Source organism: Muntiacus reevesi, chromosome 3 (genome assembly GCF_963930625.1).
Source record: "Muntiacus reevesi chromosome 3, mMunRee1.1, whole genome shotgun sequence".
Classification (NCBI taxonomy): Eukaryota; Metazoa; Chordata; class Mammalia; order Artiodactyla; family Cervidae; genus Muntiacus; species Muntiacus reevesi.
This window is the reverse complement of record NC_089251.1, coordinates 12114194-12134001: the sequence shown is the minus strand read 5'-3', so window position 1 is coordinate 12134001 and position 19808 is coordinate 12114194. Positions and strand designations below refer to the sequence as shown.

General features: G+C 40.1%; 1 protein-coding gene across 8 annotated transcripts in view; it reads right to left on the bottom strand.

Annotated features, from left to right (window-relative positions):
* Positions 1-19808, bottom strand: part of STRBP (spermatid perinuclear RNA binding protein) — a 148123-nt gene that overhangs the window by 12711 nt on the left and 115604 nt on the right. For 5 of the 8 annotated variants that reach the window (XR_010662293.1, XR_010662294.1, XM_065928489.1 and 2 more), the window contains 6 exons: positions 18095-18253; positions 12114-12248; positions 11769-11909; positions 8653-8776; positions 8543-8574; positions 4448-4492 (listed from right to left, as the gene is read on the bottom strand). Coding sequence is in view for 6 of the 8 variants with exons in the window: in XM_065928489.1 (XP_065784561.1) it covers positions 4448-4492; positions 8543-8574; positions 8653-8776; positions 11769-11909; positions 12114-12248; positions 18095-18253 (636 nt within the window). In the remaining 2 variants the exon portion in view is untranslated. Of the gene's footprint in view, positions 1-911; positions 1880-4447; positions 4493-8542; positions 8575-8652; positions 8777-11768; positions 11910-12113; positions 12249-18094; positions 18254-19808 lie in introns of those variants that run through there. The other 3 variants (XM_065928491.1, XM_065928490.1, XM_065928493.1) reach the window with 3 other exon arrangements.

Here is a 19808-nt window from a genome sequence, read left to right as displayed (position 1 = left end):
ACACTACCAGCCATGCTTTTTCTTCTCAGTGATGGCTCTGTTTCATCCATAGGTCAGCAAAACAAATCAATGAAACATGAAAACTCCCAGCTGAGATGGGCCCTCTTGTGTAGGTCTAGCCACTAATGCACAGGATGAGAATGGTAAGTTCACAGCTACTTCCAGCAAGTGATGAGGTTTTATTAAAGTATCACCCACCACTGATACAAACAAAAGGTCAAGGAGCTGAAGGAACAGACAAGCTGTGGTGTAAAAATCAGATATCTGATTAAGTAACACTAACATTTTATTTTCAACTGCCTGTTTCATGCTTGTTTAGTGGTCCCAGAGATATGGGGTACATAAATTTGCCATATTTTGAAGCCCACTCTCAGCGATTAACACTATTCAGCTCCAAAAGACAGAAATGAAGAAAGCAGAGGAAAGCTAATTCAAACTAAAAATCGACAATTTTAAGACACAGCAACTTGTAGATATCAACACGGGACCACAATGTTGCCTTCATGGGGGTGAGTACCTTAATGAAACCATTACCTTCTAGTAACATCATAGGCTTCCAAACGAGGTGAGAAATGCAAGTGGAAGACTTAGGCCTGCGCCCTTTACAGAACAGCACAATGTTACCGACTCATCATTTTTCACCACCTTAATCAGGTGTCTTAAAAAAGAAATGCTGACCCATGGCTGAAACCTGTCACTTTTCACAGCAGCACTCAACAAGAACTGGGACAATCGAAGAGCAAGTTTTTATGGGGACCCTGTTGCTGCTTTAGATTCTGATGTAATTGAAGAGGATAAGAGACCCTTCAATGAATTCCAGAAAAATCGCTAATCTTCTATCTACATGAAAAAAGCCAGGGAGTGAACACAGTATCTTACAGAGTGAAGAAGGCCACAAGAACGAGAGGGTCACTGATGGATTAATTTATTATTTTTTAAAACTTGGAAATTCGGAAACTAAAATAATCACATTCCTCCTTCCCCATCTCTGGGTAGTGCCATCATTTTAATAAGCCAGTCTCGGATAACAGAATAAACCTTCATCAGGGGGATGCCCTTGTACAGCAGGAGTACAAAGGGCTTACAAAGTAAATAGACGGGCTCAAACTAACAATCGTCTTTGCTTTGTTTTATCAGTTTGCTTACAAATGAATGGGTTTCTAGGGCTAAGTTGTTATTAGTTTTCAATTCTTTATAATTTGATACCAAAACATATCAAAAATAATAAGCTAAAACAATATTCAAACCCATATTTTATTGGCTTTAATTACACACTTCAATATTTACAAAGTTAAAGTTTAAATGAAAAGTCTCTATTGTATTAAAAAAAATAACTACAGCCCGAATTAAAGTGCCCTGGGGCAAATACAGATCAATCAGCTAAGCGTCAGTGACTGCGTCAGGAACCAGGCAGTACTCTGTGTTACAACAAAGCAGTTTATTTGTGATCAGTGTTTGAGACTCTATACATCCTTCACAAATTTAATTTTACATAATCTGATATTCCTCTTAAAACTTAAAACTTTGAACTGCTAGACTTATTTCCCTAGAACAGAAGGGCTGGTATAAGTTATTTTCCGGAAATGAGGTACCGTTTCACAGAACTAGTTTCTTTTTTGTTTGTTTTCAAGTTTTAGAGAACTAAATTTGCATTTGTTAAAATCAAAAAGTAGGAAAAGATGTTCTTTACAAATAATTTTGATCAAGTATGTGTTCAAAGAAAGCAGGATAAAAAGGCTTTTTCGCTAACATTCTGTATGTACTGGGTTGTTGTTGGAATAGGAATTAGCTTCTGTCATTGGCTAAAAGAATGAGTAGTGGGGAACAGGATATGTTGGGAATTTCATAACGGGTAACAGAACCATTCTCTTGGGTAAACCTACAGAGAAAAGAAACGGAGAGGACTCCAAATAAGTTTAATAATCCAATAAAAATTTCAGGTTAAAAAAAAGAATCTTACAGAGATTATCATTAACCTTTTCCAGATTAGTCAGTCAACATGTACCATTATGAAAGAGGCCCACAAACTTTGAAATTACTCTTAATAGTGTGATAATATTTTCCACTCAAAATTAAGATGGCTACATCACAGGAAGAATGATATACAAAAAGGGATTTCATCTGAGTGAGCTGTCATCAATTACAAAGCTCAAAAGCAATGCCATTGATTAATATTCTAAAGTGACTCTCAATTTGGCACATCACATATTACAGGAGAAACAGGGATTGTCAAGATTCAAACACAGCTTTCTGTGAAGGCCTCAGCTCCCCAGAAAGACAGTTCCAACTGAAGTTGTGACCAGGTATTTATCTTAATGGCTACAGCCAATATTGGCATGGCAAATCTGGAAAGATTAATTACTTTCTTAATTTTGTAATTAATGAGTTCTTGTGGCCTCACAAACTTCTGCATACTCAAGCATGATTTGAAATCTGCTCCTTGTTTCTGTTCTAATGTTTAACCTATGGAGAAATCACAAAGCAGCAACAGCAGGTATCTGAGAGCACCAGATGATCAGAGGGAAACTACCCCACATGCAACAGCTTTACGAAGGCCAAAGACATGTTTACCTTACAGCCAAAATAAAGCATCGTTTTAGTAGGTTGGCATCACAGTAACATTTAAAAACCATATCTTTTATGTGAAAAATGGGGGCATTAAATTTCACCAGCTTTGGAAGTCAGTTATATGACACATGGAAGAGAGGAGCCTTCTGAAAAGCGGGCTTGGAGGCCTCAGGGTGGAAGTTCAATGTTAGAGGAAAGGGAAGAATGGGAGAGAAATTAAAAAGATTGAGGAAAAACATGAATGTACCTTAGAGCCTAGATAAATAAGTGTTTTAAAGAAAAAAAAAGCTCTTGCAAACCTAAAGAACATGGGTCTTACTATGTCTAAAAGAAAGGCACCAACTTAAGGACCTGCCCTAGAAGGCAGATGCTTTGGCTTTTACACAAGACATATCACAATGAGTTCAAAGAGTCAAAATGTATTTGGATAAACTGATCAGACCTAATTCACAGGAAGGAGAGGTGGTCAAGATATGCAGAAGTTGGCTGAATGGTAAAAGCAAATGGCCAAATCAAAAGAAGCTAGAGAGTCTGAATTTAAAATAAATTCTAAAAGACAGCATATTCCTGAATGAGCCCCCAGTTCCTAACCCCCTCCCCGTATCTAAGAATAAGCAGAATACGGGGAGCCCCTGGCCATAGCTCAGTATGCCAATGGAGACATGTAGGTAAGGCTGAAACTCCAGACTGTGTTCTCAACCTTAAGAGAAAACCTACCCCAAATGTCAGTCTTCCAGCTTCCCCACATCTTTCCAGGTTGTAAATGATCAATCTTAATGGGGAAAGTGCTCAAATTGTTCACTTTCTACTTAGTTTCTACAGTTACGAAATCAAATGAAGCTTCAATCTAGCAGTGTCTTAAAGACCCATAATTTCCATCCAAACAAAAATGGGAAAGCTGATGTATGAAGAGAAGAGGCAAAGGGAAGGCCTGAGGGCTCATGTGAAGGACTACCACCACAAGCAGCAACACAGGCACGGGCCTTCTCTTCCGTGTGCACGCACGCCCAGCCTAGGGTCGCAGTGGGGCACACGCACTCGTGTACACACGCATGCTCTCACACACTCTCACATGAGCACACACACACAGGCGCTCTTGATGCTCTAACTGACAAACATTCTGCAGATGGCTGGTTCTACACCATGTAGCACCCAAGATAGGAAAAATGTCTAAGAGAGCATATCACTGACTCCAAACCTACTGCCTCCATTGCCACATAAACCTCATTCAAAAGTTATCCAAAGGGCCACTGAGGTTCATTTCTGCATTTGCCTTTATTTTTATTTTTGAAGGGAGAGGAGATACTCCTATGATTTTCTCACATGTACTACACAGACTTTCTGCAGTAAGAACTTCGGTAACACTGCTGTGGATAACCCCACATCACTCTCTGGGACCTGTTCCCTTCACCTCCACAGCAAAATTCACAACAAAGCATAACACTACCAATGTGAAGTGAGTACTTCCTATCCCTAACTCCAATCACCTGCAGTTCATACAGTTTCTAACCAGAAACTTAAACGTGGCTCTGTAACTGGCAGGCAGCCAAACCAGGAACTGGGTATGGCCCTTCAGTAGCCTTTGAATGGAGTGTAAGTTGGCTGTAAGAAGAACTACTTAGAATATTTAATTTCAATATGGTCAGAAACAGGCAATTAGAACAAGCAGTCCTTCAATCAGGCAAAGCAGAGAGAAGAGCAACTCCAACCAAACCAAGAACCACAAGGTTGTGGCATTTTCAAAGGGAATTTAAGTTGGGTCACTAGAATGAGTAGGTCTGAGATCCTCCAATTCATTTAAAGAAACCCTAGATACAAACTGCTTTGGATGGCTGTGCAGAGAGGCTAAGAGGAGAAATCAGTAAGACAGTGTACATACCATAGGCAGGGGCAGCTGTGCTGTAACCATAGGGTGTTCCATAGCCTGGTGCAAAGAAGGAGAAAGCAGGTCAGTCAGGACAAAGGGCAGTCAGCACTGGCCCGATTCACAAGGAACGCCCGGCCCGGCACCTTAGGCCCTGGCTGAGGACTTCTTCCAGGTGTGGCTGAACAAGAACCCTTCCCAGGATGGCCCTAGTCCACCAATCCCTCCATGCCTACAGGGACTGGAAGCTTTTTATTATGGCCTACCAGAGACCGACTACACTTACTTCTCACTACACTTACCACTTTACACTGTAATTATCAACTCCACCTGCATTCCCCACTAGAATGGCAGAGACTCAAGTCTTATACATCTTTGTATCATCGGAACCTAGCAGAATGGCATGTAGTAACCACTCACTAAACATAATTTGCTCAACAAAAGAATACTCAGAACCACTCAAATCACCAATTCCTCAAAGTTGGATAATAGAAATTTCCAAGTCTTTTTTCAGAAAGCAGTAACAGAGCAGACTAAAGTCTCAAATGCCACTAAAGAGGCACACACATCAGTCTGTAGGCTTGACGCCAAGCTCCATGCCTTGCTTATATCCTAATTCTGGGCCGCAGCGCACGGTCTCTCAATAAATGTTGCTAAAATTGACATTAGCATATGGTGCCTATGAAAAAGGCTCATACTGTCAATATAAACTAGTACAAAGAACACGTTTTTGAACCAATTAGTTCTACCACTAGTTTCTCTTATGTCCTTAGATATGAAACTTTTGAGCTGCCACTTTTGTCTATAAAATGGGAAACTCTCCAAGCTACTTTATAGTTTTATAGGGATTAGAAATAGTACGTTAACAGAAACAACAATCTTTAACCTTTCAGTAAAATGACTTTAAAACATAAATATTAAAACACTTGTGTAAATCTCTAGGAAAAACAGAATAAGGGCACAAAATCTACACGGGCCCTTCACATTGTACCCAAAACAAATCCAGACTTTTTACCTTAGAGCCCCTTTTCCTACAATCATTTCTGCTGCTAAAATGATTTTTTTTCCTTCTTTAGCTGACCAACTGCAACTCATCCTTTAGGCATCACCTCCTCTGTGAAGTCCCCTAGGCTTGCAGTTCACTTGGCCCACCCCATATCACCGCTTGTATTTCATGGTGCTTTCTTAAGCGTCTGTTCCCATCCCAAGTGACCCCAAGTATTCCCTGGGGCAGACGCTAAATCTTAAGTCATCTTTGACTGCTCAGTTCCAAATCTCTTGTTTGAGACAAAGTATTCAAACATATGTTGAAAAGAAAAGTAAACTGCTTCTGGGGACTAATTGAAACATTTTCATAAGAGATAAAATTTTTCACTTTTTAGTCTACACTTAAGTCATAAACCTAGGGGCTGTACAACTGAGTCTTTAGTGCTCAATACATCATATATTTCAAGAGGAAAAAAGACAGCTGAAATAAGCAGTAGGAAATGAACAGTAGGAAAAGTATCAGAAGTCAAAAAAGAAGTTAATGCTTAAAAAAGAATGCTGTATATCAAATTTATTCCAGGAAAAGGCAGTTGATTGGCAAAGGTTATAGTTTCAAAGGCTTTACTAAAATAAAACCTCCTTAAAGAAAGAAACTGCAACTGCTGAGCTGGCCAGTAGTTGTACCCAATACAGGACACTGGGTTCTAATTCTGACTTCCCGTCCCACTAAGCAAGGTGACTTTGAATTGCACATGCTATTTAATATTTACCCTCTCAGAGCCTCAGTGTTCTGCAGAAACTGACAGCAGAGTAATGCATTTAATAACATATGTAAAAATATTACAGTCCCTGCTGCAAGGAATACACTCTGCAAAAGGCATATAACCTGCTACAAGGAATATGCTCTGCAAAAGGCATATAACCACTCTGCAAAAGGCATATAATCATAATCTAATCTGACCTCATCTGAATGTTCTCTAGGCTATAAGAGAACTTCCTTTTGAAAGCCTTCAGGAGACAGGCCTTTCGCAGAGGTCAGGGCAATAATGTAAGAGAGAAGCTACTAGGATTCCCTCACAATCACTGCTACTAGCTGATGGTGGCTGGCCACCTGAGTGAGGAGAACATCCCATGACCCAGCAGCTGGACACACCTGGACAGGCACATCACCAAAGGCAAGATGGTTCACCTCAACAGGCTGCCTACTACTGTTTAATGAAAGCCGCTTCCTTTAACAAAACATTAAACGAGGCAAAAAAAAAAAAAATTAAATTTCCATAAAATAGTGAGATGTACAGAAAAAGGTCTTAATTTTGGACACACAAACTGTTATCAAACCGTAACCACCCTCCTTCCTCCCCTGGTCCCACTGCTACTGGTCTTTCAGCATCTGTCTCTTTCAATGGCACCACCTCCAACCTACCTCCTCCAGCTGAAGATCCTGGAGGGACACTTGAAATCTCACTCTGTTTCATTCTCCACAGTAAACCAATCACTTGCTTCTCAAGTTGTTCCATCTGCTCACTTCCTGCCACCCATCTACTTCCCTACACCCTCAGGAGGTACCTCCACTGCCTCCTGTCTGGACTCTGAGTTTACAAAAACCTACTGTGTCTTGGCATGCTAACTTCTGCCCCTACAAGTCATTCTTCATACAACAGAGAGTGATTTTTACAAATAAAGTCTGATTTCATCACTTCTCTTAGAAAGAACCCTCCACAACTTCCCACTGCACTTAGGTTCTAAGACCAAAATCTAAACCAAGACCTCCAGGACTGAGATTGAACATCCAGCTTCAGCTCAAATCCAACCTACCCCCTCCCTGGGCTCGCCACACTATAGACTGGTCTCTTCCTAGTTCAAGTGAGTGAAGTCCCCTCCCACCAGCAGCCCAGGGAGCTGACGTGCTGTTCCTTCTGCAGGCAGTGCTCTTCCGTCTGAATCTGCTATAACTCCTACTTATTCTTCAACGCTCAGTTCAAGTGTAACGTCTCAGGAAAACCTCAGAGTCCCCAACAGACTAGACCAGGTTTCCCTGTCACGTTCCCTCACAGCACTGTGCCCTCCTCCTTTCTCACAGCAGGTCAGTGTATCTCCCATTCATGCCAAACACTGCAGGAGAACACAACGTCATGTCTACTCCATGTCAAAGCAGGCACATGGTATCTGAATGAGAGAGTACATTCTTTATATGACACATTTTTTGAGCTATGTCCCAAGTGGGATCAACTTATAGAAGCTTAACTCCAAAGCCACATTATCCACAAAGCTTCCCAAAAAGCCCATTCTAATTCTTTTGGGGGGGTGGGGGGTGGGGAAATAACCCACAACCTAAGTAAACTTCTTATGAGTGTCACACACTTATGCAAAAAAATGACAAGACCCAATCTTTACGACAATATATCTGATCAACAACTACAAGAGGTTTACTTGTAGTTCAAAGTTCCATGCTTGCACGATTACAGGAATTTAACTTCAACGAGACAGCTATACAGCTACTGCTAAAATGATATAAAGAATGGAACAGAAGACAGAAAGAAGGCTTCTTTCCCCATCTTCTTCAAGCTATGCTGTGAAATGGAAAGAATACAAACTTTGGAACTAGAAACTCTTACATTCAGATCTCTGCTCTGCTGTTTACAAGATGTCTCTCACTTGAGCTCAACCTTACCTCCCTAAACTTTAGTTTTTCCTCACCTGGAAAAAAACAGAAATAATTTCTACTTGAGGAAACACTGTGAAGACTAAAATCAAGTAAGTGAAATCATTTATATGTAAGTATACTCAACACTGAATAAGTAAGCTCCCCCTTTCTTTTTTATGTAATTCTTCAGCATTTGATGATTCACCAGACATTGAGTTAAAGAAATGCAACATCTTACCAATCGTTTTTCTCACCTGTGATACCCAGCCTGTCATCTGTGTCCCTAATGAATACACCCTGCTCAGGTATCCAAACTCCCCAGTGTGTGGAATATCTCTGAGCTTTCTCACTGTCAAAATATTCTTCATCTGTCACCTCCCTCCAAAAGGCCTCTAGTCATTCAGCAGATTCCAGGAGAAAACCTCGTAACATTCTATAGATTCTCTTCTTTTACATTTCAGTGCACACGCATCCTATACCTGTATTATTTTTCCAGAAACCCTGTGTAACCCTGGAAAATAAAGGAGAAGCTATTCTTGGAAACTGTGGCCCAAAAAAGGAGGCAGACATTTCTCAGGCTGTACTATACCTGGAGCTATGTAGCCGGGAGCAGCTGTGGCCCCAACAAAAGCCCCCCTTGTTAGAGTTCCTCTTCCTCTGCCCCGAACAGCTTGGACTGCTGCGGACACAGCTGTATTCACAACACCCTTTGCCTGTTAAAAATAATACATTTCATTACTGAGAGAAATAAGATCATCTCATCAACTCTGTAATGTATATAACCTCTATGAGAAACTTGAGCCTGTACATGACACAAGTCATCTATGACTTTGATGACTTCAGTTTATCATCTGTAAAATGAAAATGACATATTACAGAGCTGTTCCAGAAAATATGCTGACATACAGAAGTATGCTGGGCTTCTCTGGTGCCTCAAACAGTAAAGAATCTGCCTGCAGGAAACCCAGGTTCGATCCCTGGATCAGAAAGCTCCCCTGGACGAAATGGCAATCCACTCCAGTATTCTTGCCTGGAGAATCCCATGGAGAGAGGCTCACGGAAGGCTGTAGTCCATGGGGTTGCAGAGTTGGACATGACTGAGCGAATAACACACACACAGAAGTATGCAGATAAAGTGTTCTTTTCACTTGAAGGTTATCCAGAAACAACAGTTCATTATCCAGAAACAGTACGTTTTCTACACACACATTTCAGCAGTCAGATTACATCCAAAGTCATCTTAGGCCTAAGTAATTACAGACACCTGATATCTAGGTTCAAAATCCACTGAATTCTCTTCCAACAAACAAAAAAACACAGCAAACCACCTACAACTACCTATGAACCTGAGTCAGGTTTAAAAAGAAGGTGATAAGGGAAAATTAAGACAGGAAGACCAAAGATGTGGGTGCCAGTCCCTGCTCTAAGTAGCTGAGACCTCAGGAAGCAGATTCCTCTGGCAGCGGGCTGGGAGTGGGTGTGTGTGTGGGTGTGTGTGTGGCTGTGTGTGTGGCTGTGTGTGTGGCTGTGTGTGTGTGTGTGTCTGTGTGGGTGTGTCTGTCTGTCTGTGTCTCTGTATGTGTATCTGTGTCTGTGTATATCACCTCTGAAGTTCCTTCTTGCTCTAAAATGCCACAGGGCTCTGGTAAAGTCACAGAATCTCTATGGGAGTCTCCTCCCTAATTGTAAAATGGGGATTATGACATATACTTTGTTTTCCTTACTGCAGAGTAGAAAGAGCAACTGAGAAAACAGATATAAAACTGAAAAGTAGACCAGGAATAACAGTATACAGGAATGCAAAGAACATTCCTTTCCGAAACTGAAATTTTAAGAAATAAGAAAACATCTATATTTAAATTAAATATTATGTTTACTTTTTAATATCATAATGCAACAAAAACTCAAGCTCAGGAAACTTAAGAAACTCGTAACATTCCCTGCTATAAGCCAAACTGCAGGGAAGGAGGTTCAGAGCCTCAGAAGCGTTGCAGAGCAAGTCAGCAGCACCACACACAACTAAACAGCCAGTGCATACACACGTTTATCTCTCATTGAAAAATCACCAGCTTTTTTCCTCCTAGGACAGCCTCTATCGCTAGTATGACTGAGTAGAAGATAGCTTCAAGGTCAAATGTATCATGAACAGAGAACAGCCATCTTCCCTTCTGGCTGGAAAAAAATCCAACCCACAAATCCAAAATAGACGGTTTCTTGGCTGTCAAGCACATTGAACACATGCGTTTTATAGCTTCTAGTATGGAAAATTTCTAAAAATGAGTGAACTTCATGCAGACTTTTTCTTTTTTAAACACAGCTTAGTCAAATGCAGTCATCAGGAATTAGCAATCTGGCGGCAGCACAGTGACTCCACACAAATCAAACTCCTGTCTCCTAGAACCAAACGTAACTACTTAATAAGTTATCTGCACAGAGGCTTTATAAACACTAAAATTAACTGACCATATACAAGATGTAATGCACAAGAAAAACACACCAAAACAAACAAGGTCACAATTATCTTTCTACTAATTTAGAACATCTTATAAAAGATTTTATTTTTTTTTAGAACATCTTATAAAAGATTTTAGAAAAAGAAAATCCATTTATCCTTTGTCTACACGCGTACCAATGCAATTTAAATGCTTTACTTGTATTTCATCTCAGTAACAGTTTTCTTTGTTTATATTTTGAATTCTAGAATATAAGCAGTGATTATAGTAAATACAGAAAAATGTAGATGAACACAAAACATATTTCTAAGATGTATATCATATACAATAGGAGCATGCCCACGGTCTTTGGAACGAGAAGAATCAGGCTTTCAAGGGAACCTTTACTGTCAGCTGTGTCACTACAAGCAGTGCAAATGCGTTCTAAGTGTTCTACGTGATCTGTTCTTCCCTGTTAACAATGGACTTTGCATACGCATACTTAACACAGAATCTTAAATAATCTATGCTTCCTTCTACTGGTCTAAAGATTTTTACTTGACTTTTCCCTATCACATAATATACTCAGATATTATTATACCAGTATTCTCCACCAGAGAGAGAATGTATCTTATAGTTACTTACATGTCTCTTTTCCCCTCACAATCATGCACATGGTGTATGTCTAGAAAATATTTTTGAATACGTAAATAAATGGATGGGAGAATGTTATTCAAAAGCGTGCAATTAGAAAGCCATCTTTTCTTACTGTGATCCTTGCTACAATCCTGGGCCTTTGCAGCTCTGACATTTCCAATGTCAGTAACAAACAAAAGCAACACAGGGTCAATTTCTACTGTGCTGCCCTCAAAGAAACCCCAAACTAAACAATGTAAAAGGACAAAACTGGAAAGGAAAAAGAAGAGCAACTGCAGACTGGGATGAGAATAAGCCCAACACTCTTGGCAGCTTCCCTAAACAAACGCAGGATCTCATTAGAGTCCCAGTCCTTCAACACTGCTTCATCAAGAGCACTTGAAGTCCCGAATATTTAAAACCAACAGTCTCTTTTTAACATAGGATTTGCCTGAAAGACCACAAAACAGGGAACCAGTAATCATATTTCTATTATGCATGATCAACCCAACAGAAAAAGTTGCCAAGTCCAAGCAGGAAAAATAAATAACTTCAGAAAAATCTCAAGTGGCACAAAGATATGAAAGGAGATTTCACTCTGGTGGTATCTTTCCAAGGTTTAATGCTTAACTCATACCTGAGGGATAATCTTCTTTTTCTTATTATTTGCTGCATTGGGTCCAGAAAACAGCTTCTCCAGGGCAGCTAAAGCTGCACTTGCCTTTGCCACTTTCTTATTTGGACCTGCACCTCTGAATTTTTGTCCATCCACTTCTACCTAAAATCAAGAACAACACTCTGCAATTATCCCATGCAATTCCTCTGTGTAGTTTTAATTTAAATGTATCATAACAGAAAACAAAAACACCAAAAGTCAAATAGTGCCATAAGAACTGAGTCTAACTCTTTTTTTAAAAGTAAGCTCAGGACAACCTATGTCTTTGAGGGGAAAAATAAGGTTGGCTTATATCTAGGTCCATACCTCCATCACAAAGCGTTTGTCATGGCTTCCACCAGTCTCCGAGATGAGTTCATACTTGAGACCTCTTCTTTTTTCATTGAGCTCCATTACAGGATTTTTGCCACTTGCTGTGAGGATAGGGCCCTGAGTTCTTACCTAAAAGGAGGTTCAATCAAGGAAGATTTTAAAGTATTAGATTTCTTATTAATACAAGTATACTATATCTCTACTGAAAAAGAGGCTCAAAAAGTTAAAGCATTTGGGGGCTAGGATGCATGATTACTTCTACGTATGAATGACAAAACACCTCTAAAGGGACAGAAACCCTACATACAGTGAACACTGCAGCAAGTCATCTCGCCAGCCTGTCATGGAAGCAAGGAGATCTCCACAGATCAGGATTCAAGACCAGTGGAGCCTGGCCACTACCTGACACTCCAGGGTCTGATCTAGTGTGTTCAAGATCTAAGAACAAAACTATAAATGACTGACAATGTAGAGTAAATGGAGAAGAGTAAAGATTCACATTCAATGTTTTTTACCTTTAGGATTAGGCTTAAACAGCTCTCAATTTGGGAGATGGAAAGAAAATGTGCCTATACACCTCTGAGTCTCTAAAGAGATTTGAGGGAACCAACACTAAAAACAGCAGGCTACAGACTATGAATTCTTAAATTTAAAAATAATGAAAGCAGTCATTCCCTGCCCTCTAGGATCTAGAGCACAGTGGGAGGGACTGATCTAATCACTATGAAATAATGTACACTATAAACAGGTGTATGTTATGGAAACACAGTACAAGTAATCATTTTCTAGGGCAAACAGGATAGTTTTCCTAGAAGTGACATACAAAACTGATCTTAAAAGGTAAGTAGTACCAGACCATGATAAGGAGGAAACATAGGAGAAGGGCATTCTGGACAGAAGAAACAGCCATGTAAAAGCCCAAGAGAAGGAAAGAATATTTGTTTGGGAAGCGTAAATAAATTCTATTTGGCTATATTAAGGGAGTGAAGAGACAAAGGCAGAACCAGATTAGAAACACCCTTGGTGTAGCCAAGCCATAAAGGACTTCAAATGTCATGCAAATGAGCTTCGACCTTATTATGGACAATAGGGAGCCACTGGAGGATTTAAATCTAAAAAGCAGAGACATTACTTTGTTGACAAAGGTCCATATAGTCAAAGCTGTGAGCTGGTTCATTTTCATATGCCCTGTACTATCAACCACAGTACCAAGTACAGAATAGGTGATAAATAAGTATGTATTTACTAGTAAATCTCTTTATCTTAAACTAATTCTCTTGATGTATCAGTGAGAAATCTTTTTCTGATTTTATATTTGCCCATCTTTAATACAGTGGACAGTAATGACAAATCTAGACAGTGTATTAAAAAGCAGAGACATCACTTTGCCCACAAAGGTCACATACAGTTAAGTTTATGGTTTTTCCAGTAGTCACGTATGGTTGTGAGAGCTGAACCATAAAGAAGGCTGAGCATCGAAGAACTGATGCTTTCAAACTATGGTGTTAGAGGACTCTTGAGAGTCCGCTGGACTGCAAGGAGATCAAACTAGTCAATCCTAAAGGAAATCAATCCTGAATATTCATTGGAAGGACTGATGCTGAGGGTGAATCTCCAATACTTTGGCCACCTGATGTGAAGAGCCAACTCACTGGAAAAGACCCTGATGCTAGCAAAGATAGAAGACAGGAGGAGAAGGGGACAGAAGATGAGATGGTTGGACGTCATCACCTACTCAATGGATGCGAGTCTGAGCAAGCTCTGGGAGATGGTAAAGGACGGGGAAGCCTGGCATACTGCAGTCTATGGGGTCTCAAAGAGACAAAACCATGATTAAACTAGAAAACAGCTCTAGGAGTGGTAGAAAGAATTGACACAATGATAAACTAGCAGTGAGGAAGAGAAGTAATTCATGTAAGACTGCGAAGGTTAGGACTGAAAATAAATCACAAAATACCACTTAACTACAATTTTAGAAAGACCCAATGACTGAACACTTTTTGAGGTTAGAGATCATGTCTATAATTCTGCCACAGTAATTGCTCATGAAATGGTGAACAATGAGTATATATAATAGGATTTTAATGTATATAAACCTAACGGACAGCAAGATTCTCTTAAAATACTCTATGCTGATTTAATAAGTAGTTGATAATATCAAAGTGGAACACTGGACAATTTTAAAAGATAATGCTGATAAACATCCCTGAATCATTTTGTTAAAAACATTATTTATTGAAGAATTTTTAATAATCTACATATTTTAAAGTTTCAAGGCAAATTTCTGGTCTCCATCTTTTAAAGGTAATGAGTAATTTTTGAAACTATTCTATGTGGTAATCACTCTCTTTCAAACCCGAAATCACTTTTTTAAAATATTTAATTATTTTTTTATTTGGCTGTACAGGATCTTAGTTGCAGCATGCAAGATCTAGTTTTCTGACCAGGGGTTGAACCCAGGCCCCCTGCACTAGGAATGTGGAGTTTTAGTCACTGGACCAACAGGGAAGTCCCCTGAAATCACTTCTATAAAAATGAGTCAAAACAAGAATGAAAGTTTTCTCCCCTCTCCATTACTACATTTTACGAAAGCAAAGCATAGATGGATTCACTACCAGAACTTCCATATACTGTCCTAACTGTTGCTAATTCAGCCCACAGTGCTCTGCTCTCTTAATTTCCTTTGAACTTAACAGTCTGAACCTTATCATTAATGAGCTCTTTTTCTCTTAGTGAGCTTCCCAGGTGTGCTGTGGTAAAGAACCCACATGCCAATGCAGGAGGTATAAGACACTTGCATTCAATCCCTGGGTCAGGAAGATCCCCTGGAAGAGGGCATGGCAATCCATTCCAGTATTCTTGCTGGAGAATCCCAAGAAGAGAGAAGCCTGATGGGCTACAATCCATGGGGTCACAAAGAGTCAGGCACTAGTTATTTATAACACTGCCAGCAAACCATCTTGGCCTGCCTGTGACAACCACTTATGAATGACTGGTGCTCTCCAAAGGCAGGTGCCATGGCTTCTATCCACCACACCACAAGAGGAATCAGGAATGGCTTTCACAGACCTCAGCCCTAATCAGTTCCCTCCATACAGGCCTAACTGGTACTTCTCAGACATCTACTTTCACAATTCCAGATCTCTGGTGGCCCAGATGGTAAAGAATTTGCCTGCCGTGCAGGAGATCGGGAGATCTGGGTTCAATCCCTGGGTCAGGAAGATCCCCTGTAGAAGGGAGTGGCTACCACTCTAGTATTCTTGCCTAGAGAATTCCATGGACAGAGAAGCCTGGCAGGCTACAGTCCATGGGGGTCACAAAGAATCGGACACCAATGAGCTACTCATGCTTTCACTTCCTTGGCCCAGAATGTCTTCTTTCCATCTCTTCCCCACAGAGCAAAATCCTCTTCGTTATCTCAAATCAAGCTCATATATTACTCTAATTTTACATGTGTGTATGTTTCATTTTGTAATCATGGTGCTTCTCACATTATATCATAATAATGAATATCTTTTGCCCTTCTATCCTCAGAATACTTTAAGACTCTGGACACAATTTCTATAGCATATAGTAATATGCAGATACTAAAAGGAGTTTAGTATCTTCCCTCATAGCTCACTGGCTAAAGAATCTGCCTGAAAGGCAGGACACCTGGGTTTGATTCCTAGATTGGGACAATCCTCTGGAGAAGGAAATGGCAACCCACTCCAGTATTCTTGCCTGGAGAATTCCATGAACAGAGAAGTCCAGCGGGCTACAGTCCAAGGGGGTCTCAAGAGTTGGACACAAATGAGTGACTAAACCACCACCAAAAGGAGTTTAGTACTAAGTCCTTGATAAATATTCATTCTTACAAATGACAAATTGAAAAAAAAATTCATATAAGCTCTATTACTTTAAAGTTAATTTTCCTTATGTAAAATGCCACAAGCAAGGGCCCCATGAATTTCCAATTAAGCCATGTATCATTTCTACTTGGATTTTTGTCCAATTCTACTATCTGTGACAATGCGTCATACGTCAGGACTACTCAAGAGTCTGAGGAACAACCCTCTTTAGGGCTGGACCAACTCAATGATGACCTGACCCCCACAGCTTAGAATAAATTTCTAATAATCCTAGATTTCTCTCATTAGCTTTTTTTTTTAAGTTTATAAACATATAGAAATACATTCATTCATTCATTGATAGCCAAGCAGCTTGCAGGATCTTAGTTCCCCTACCAGAGACAGAACCCAGGGACCAGAGACTGAACCTAGGTCCCTGCAGTGGAAGTATGGTGTCCTATCCACTGGACCAGGGAATTCCCTAGATCTTTTTGTTTTTCACACTTCAGTTATTGTTGACATTCTTCAGTTCAGTCACTCAGTCGTGTCCAACGCTGCGACCCCATGAACTGCAGCATGCCAGGCCTCCCTATCCAACACCAACTCCCGGAGCCCACCCAAACTCCTGTCCATTGAGTGGGTGATGCCATCCAATAATCTCATCCTCTGTCATCCCCTTCTCCTCCTGCCCTCAATCCCTCCCAGCATCAGGGTCTTTTCCAATGAGTCAGTTCTTCGCATGAGGTGGCCAAAGTATTGGACTTTCAGCTTCAACATCAGATCCCTCAATGAACACCCAGGACTGATCTCCTTTAGGATGGACTGGTTGGATCTCTGGTGGGACTGAGATCTGGATCTGGTGGGACTCTCTCAAGAATCTTCTAAAATACCACACTTCAAAAGCATCAATTCTTCTGCGCTCTGCTTTCTTTATAGTCCAACTCTCACATCCACACATGACTAGTGGAAAAACCATAGCCTTGACTAGACAGACCTTGTCAGCAAAGTAATGTCTCTGCTTTTTAATATGCTGTCTAGGTTGGTCATAACTTTCCTTCCAAAGAGGAAGCATCTTTTAATTTCATGGCTGCCATCACCATCTGCAGTGATTTTGGAACCCCAAAAAATAAAGTCAGTCACTCTTTTCACTGTTTCCCCATTTATTTGCCATGAAGTGATGGGACCCGATGCCATGATCTTAGTTTTCTGAATGTTGAGCTTTAAGCCAACTTTTTCACTCTCCTATTTCACTTTCATCAAGGGGCTCTTTAGTTCCTTTTCACTTTCTGCCATAAGGGTGGTGTCATATGCATATCTGAGGTTACTGATATTTCTCCCAGCAATCTTGATTCCAGCTTGTGCTTCCTCCAGCCCAGCATTTCTCATGATGTACTCTGCATATAAGTTGAGTAAGCAGGGTGACAACAGCCAGCCTTGACGTATTCCTTTCCTGATTTGGAGCCAGTCTGTTGTTCCACGTCCAGTTCTAACTGTTGCTTCCTGACCTGCATACAGGTTTCTCAAGAGGCAGGTCAGGTGGTCTGGTATTCCCATCTCTTTCAGAATTTTCCACAGTTTATTGTGATCCATACAGTCAAAGGCTTTGGCATAGTCAATAAAGCAGAAGTAGATGTTTTTCTGGAACTCTCTTGCTTTTTCGATGATCCAGCGGACGTTGGCAATTTGATCTCTGGTTCCTCTGCCTTTTCTAAAACCAACTTGAATATCTAAGTTCACGGTTCACGTATTGCTGAAGCCTGGCTTGGAGAATTTTGAGCACTGACATTCTTGATACACTATAATTGTGACATGCTGGACGTGACTCCCATGGCCAGCAAAAGAGAAACGCCAGTTTAACTAGGATACATCCACATGTTGTACAGTACACAGTTATGCTTACAAATATTTTTAGAGTTAAGTGAAAAAAACAAGACGTAAAACTGTATGAAAGTATGATTACCTTCATAAAAAAATAACCAAAGAAAAAAAGCTGGATAGAAATAAACAAAAATATTAATAATGGCTACCTCTTAAATACACACACCTGTATATGCTTTTGATTATCTCACTGGTACTTCTCCAGACCACTCAAATTTTTGACATTAAACATATTTTTTTTCCTAAGAAAAAAATATATATGTATACCTCTAAGGTACTGGAGGTTTCAGTTGTAGAATTTCCAGTATTATTGCTTGAGTTTGAAGACACTGTTTCATTTTTGCCTTCGTTATCTGACTTTTCATCGGAACTCATACATTCAATATCTGCATCAAAGCCCGTTGGGTATCCCATTGCCTGCAGTACCTGTAAAAATTACATTAAGATTCAGTTTTATTCAAATACCAGACACCTCAGAGAATAGACGAAATACTGAGAACAATCGTTTCAACCCCAAAGCATCTGAATCCATGAAACACCCTGCAGGAAAAGCAAGATGTTGCTCATCTACAAATCCTTAGTTAAACAAGCTTTACCTACCAGGGTATCACCACAAAAAAATGGAGGAAACCTCCTCAGAGTAACTAGGTTTAAATAACAGATAACAGAAATGCAAACCTGAGGCTACTCCAGGTTCACTTAATTTGGAGATGAGGACTTCTCTGATGGCACAGTGGATAAGAATCCGCCTGCCAGTGCAGGGGACATGAGTTCTATTCACAGTCCAGGAAGATTCCACATGCCAAGGAGCAATTAGGCCTGTGTTCCACAACTACTGAGCCCGTGCACTGCAACTAATGAAGCCCACACACCTAGATCCTGTGCTCCACAAGAGAAGCGACCCAAATGAGAAGCTTGCTCACTGAAGTGAAGAGCAGCCCCCACTCACCACAACTAGAGAAAGTCCACACAAAGTAACGAACATGGTGTGCAACCAAAAATTAATAAAGTACATAAATAATTTGGAAATGAGAGATGGAGAAACAGAATAGCCAAATTCAGCCAATGAGGTGGCAGTAATTAAAAGTAGAGTGGCACACTATGAAGAGTACACTGGGCTAGAAAGGAAAAAACCTGATGGTCTAACCTTTCTCTCCTCTGATCCTCAATTTTCTAATTTGCAAAACAGGAAGGCTGATTAACTGACCTAAGTTTTATGACTCAATCCAATACGGGAAATTAGCACAGAAAGGAAATCAAGACATTTTCTTTACCTTAGAGTCAGTTTGCCTGTTAGTTACAAAATTACAGCTATAGCTTCTTACTATCCATTCCTTTGGCTTTCAACTTAAAGCATAATCAAGACCTGAAAGAAAAGATTCAGGCCTTGGGTTTATCCTCTACTGCTGAGTGAACCAGGAACAAGTCTAGGTGTGTATCTCCATCCTGTCTATCAAGAAGTGATTACTCTATGGCTGCCTCCCATGTTTACTCTTGTGTATTTCCATTCATGTTTGGCACTGTTCATCTTTTTTAAAATAGTTTTCCAAACAGTGTATGTGCATGCATGTGTATGTTTGCAAGCCTTTTAAAACCTCCTTCCAGGTTAAACTGCTTTAGATGTTTGCAAAAGAATATATCCACGAGCACATATTTATAAGCATCTTTCAAACAGGCTGACATTGAGTTGTCAGTCACTGACTTAAACGTCTGGACCAAAGTTAGGTTCCTAAAGATGCCTGTATTTGTCTCAGCTTTTGAGTATGGTTTAAGGTGCCTGAGTATAAAAGCAATGGCATATTTCTTTATAACCCCAACTATACCTAATAGTTTTCTCAAAAACCTATAACGGCCACCACACAAATAAGAAAGACGTCCAACAGCCTAGTGTTTATAAATGATGGCATCTTGTACAAAGATTTTGCTAACATAAATGAAATTACACTAAACAAAAAATGGGCAAAAGTAGAATTCTAAACCA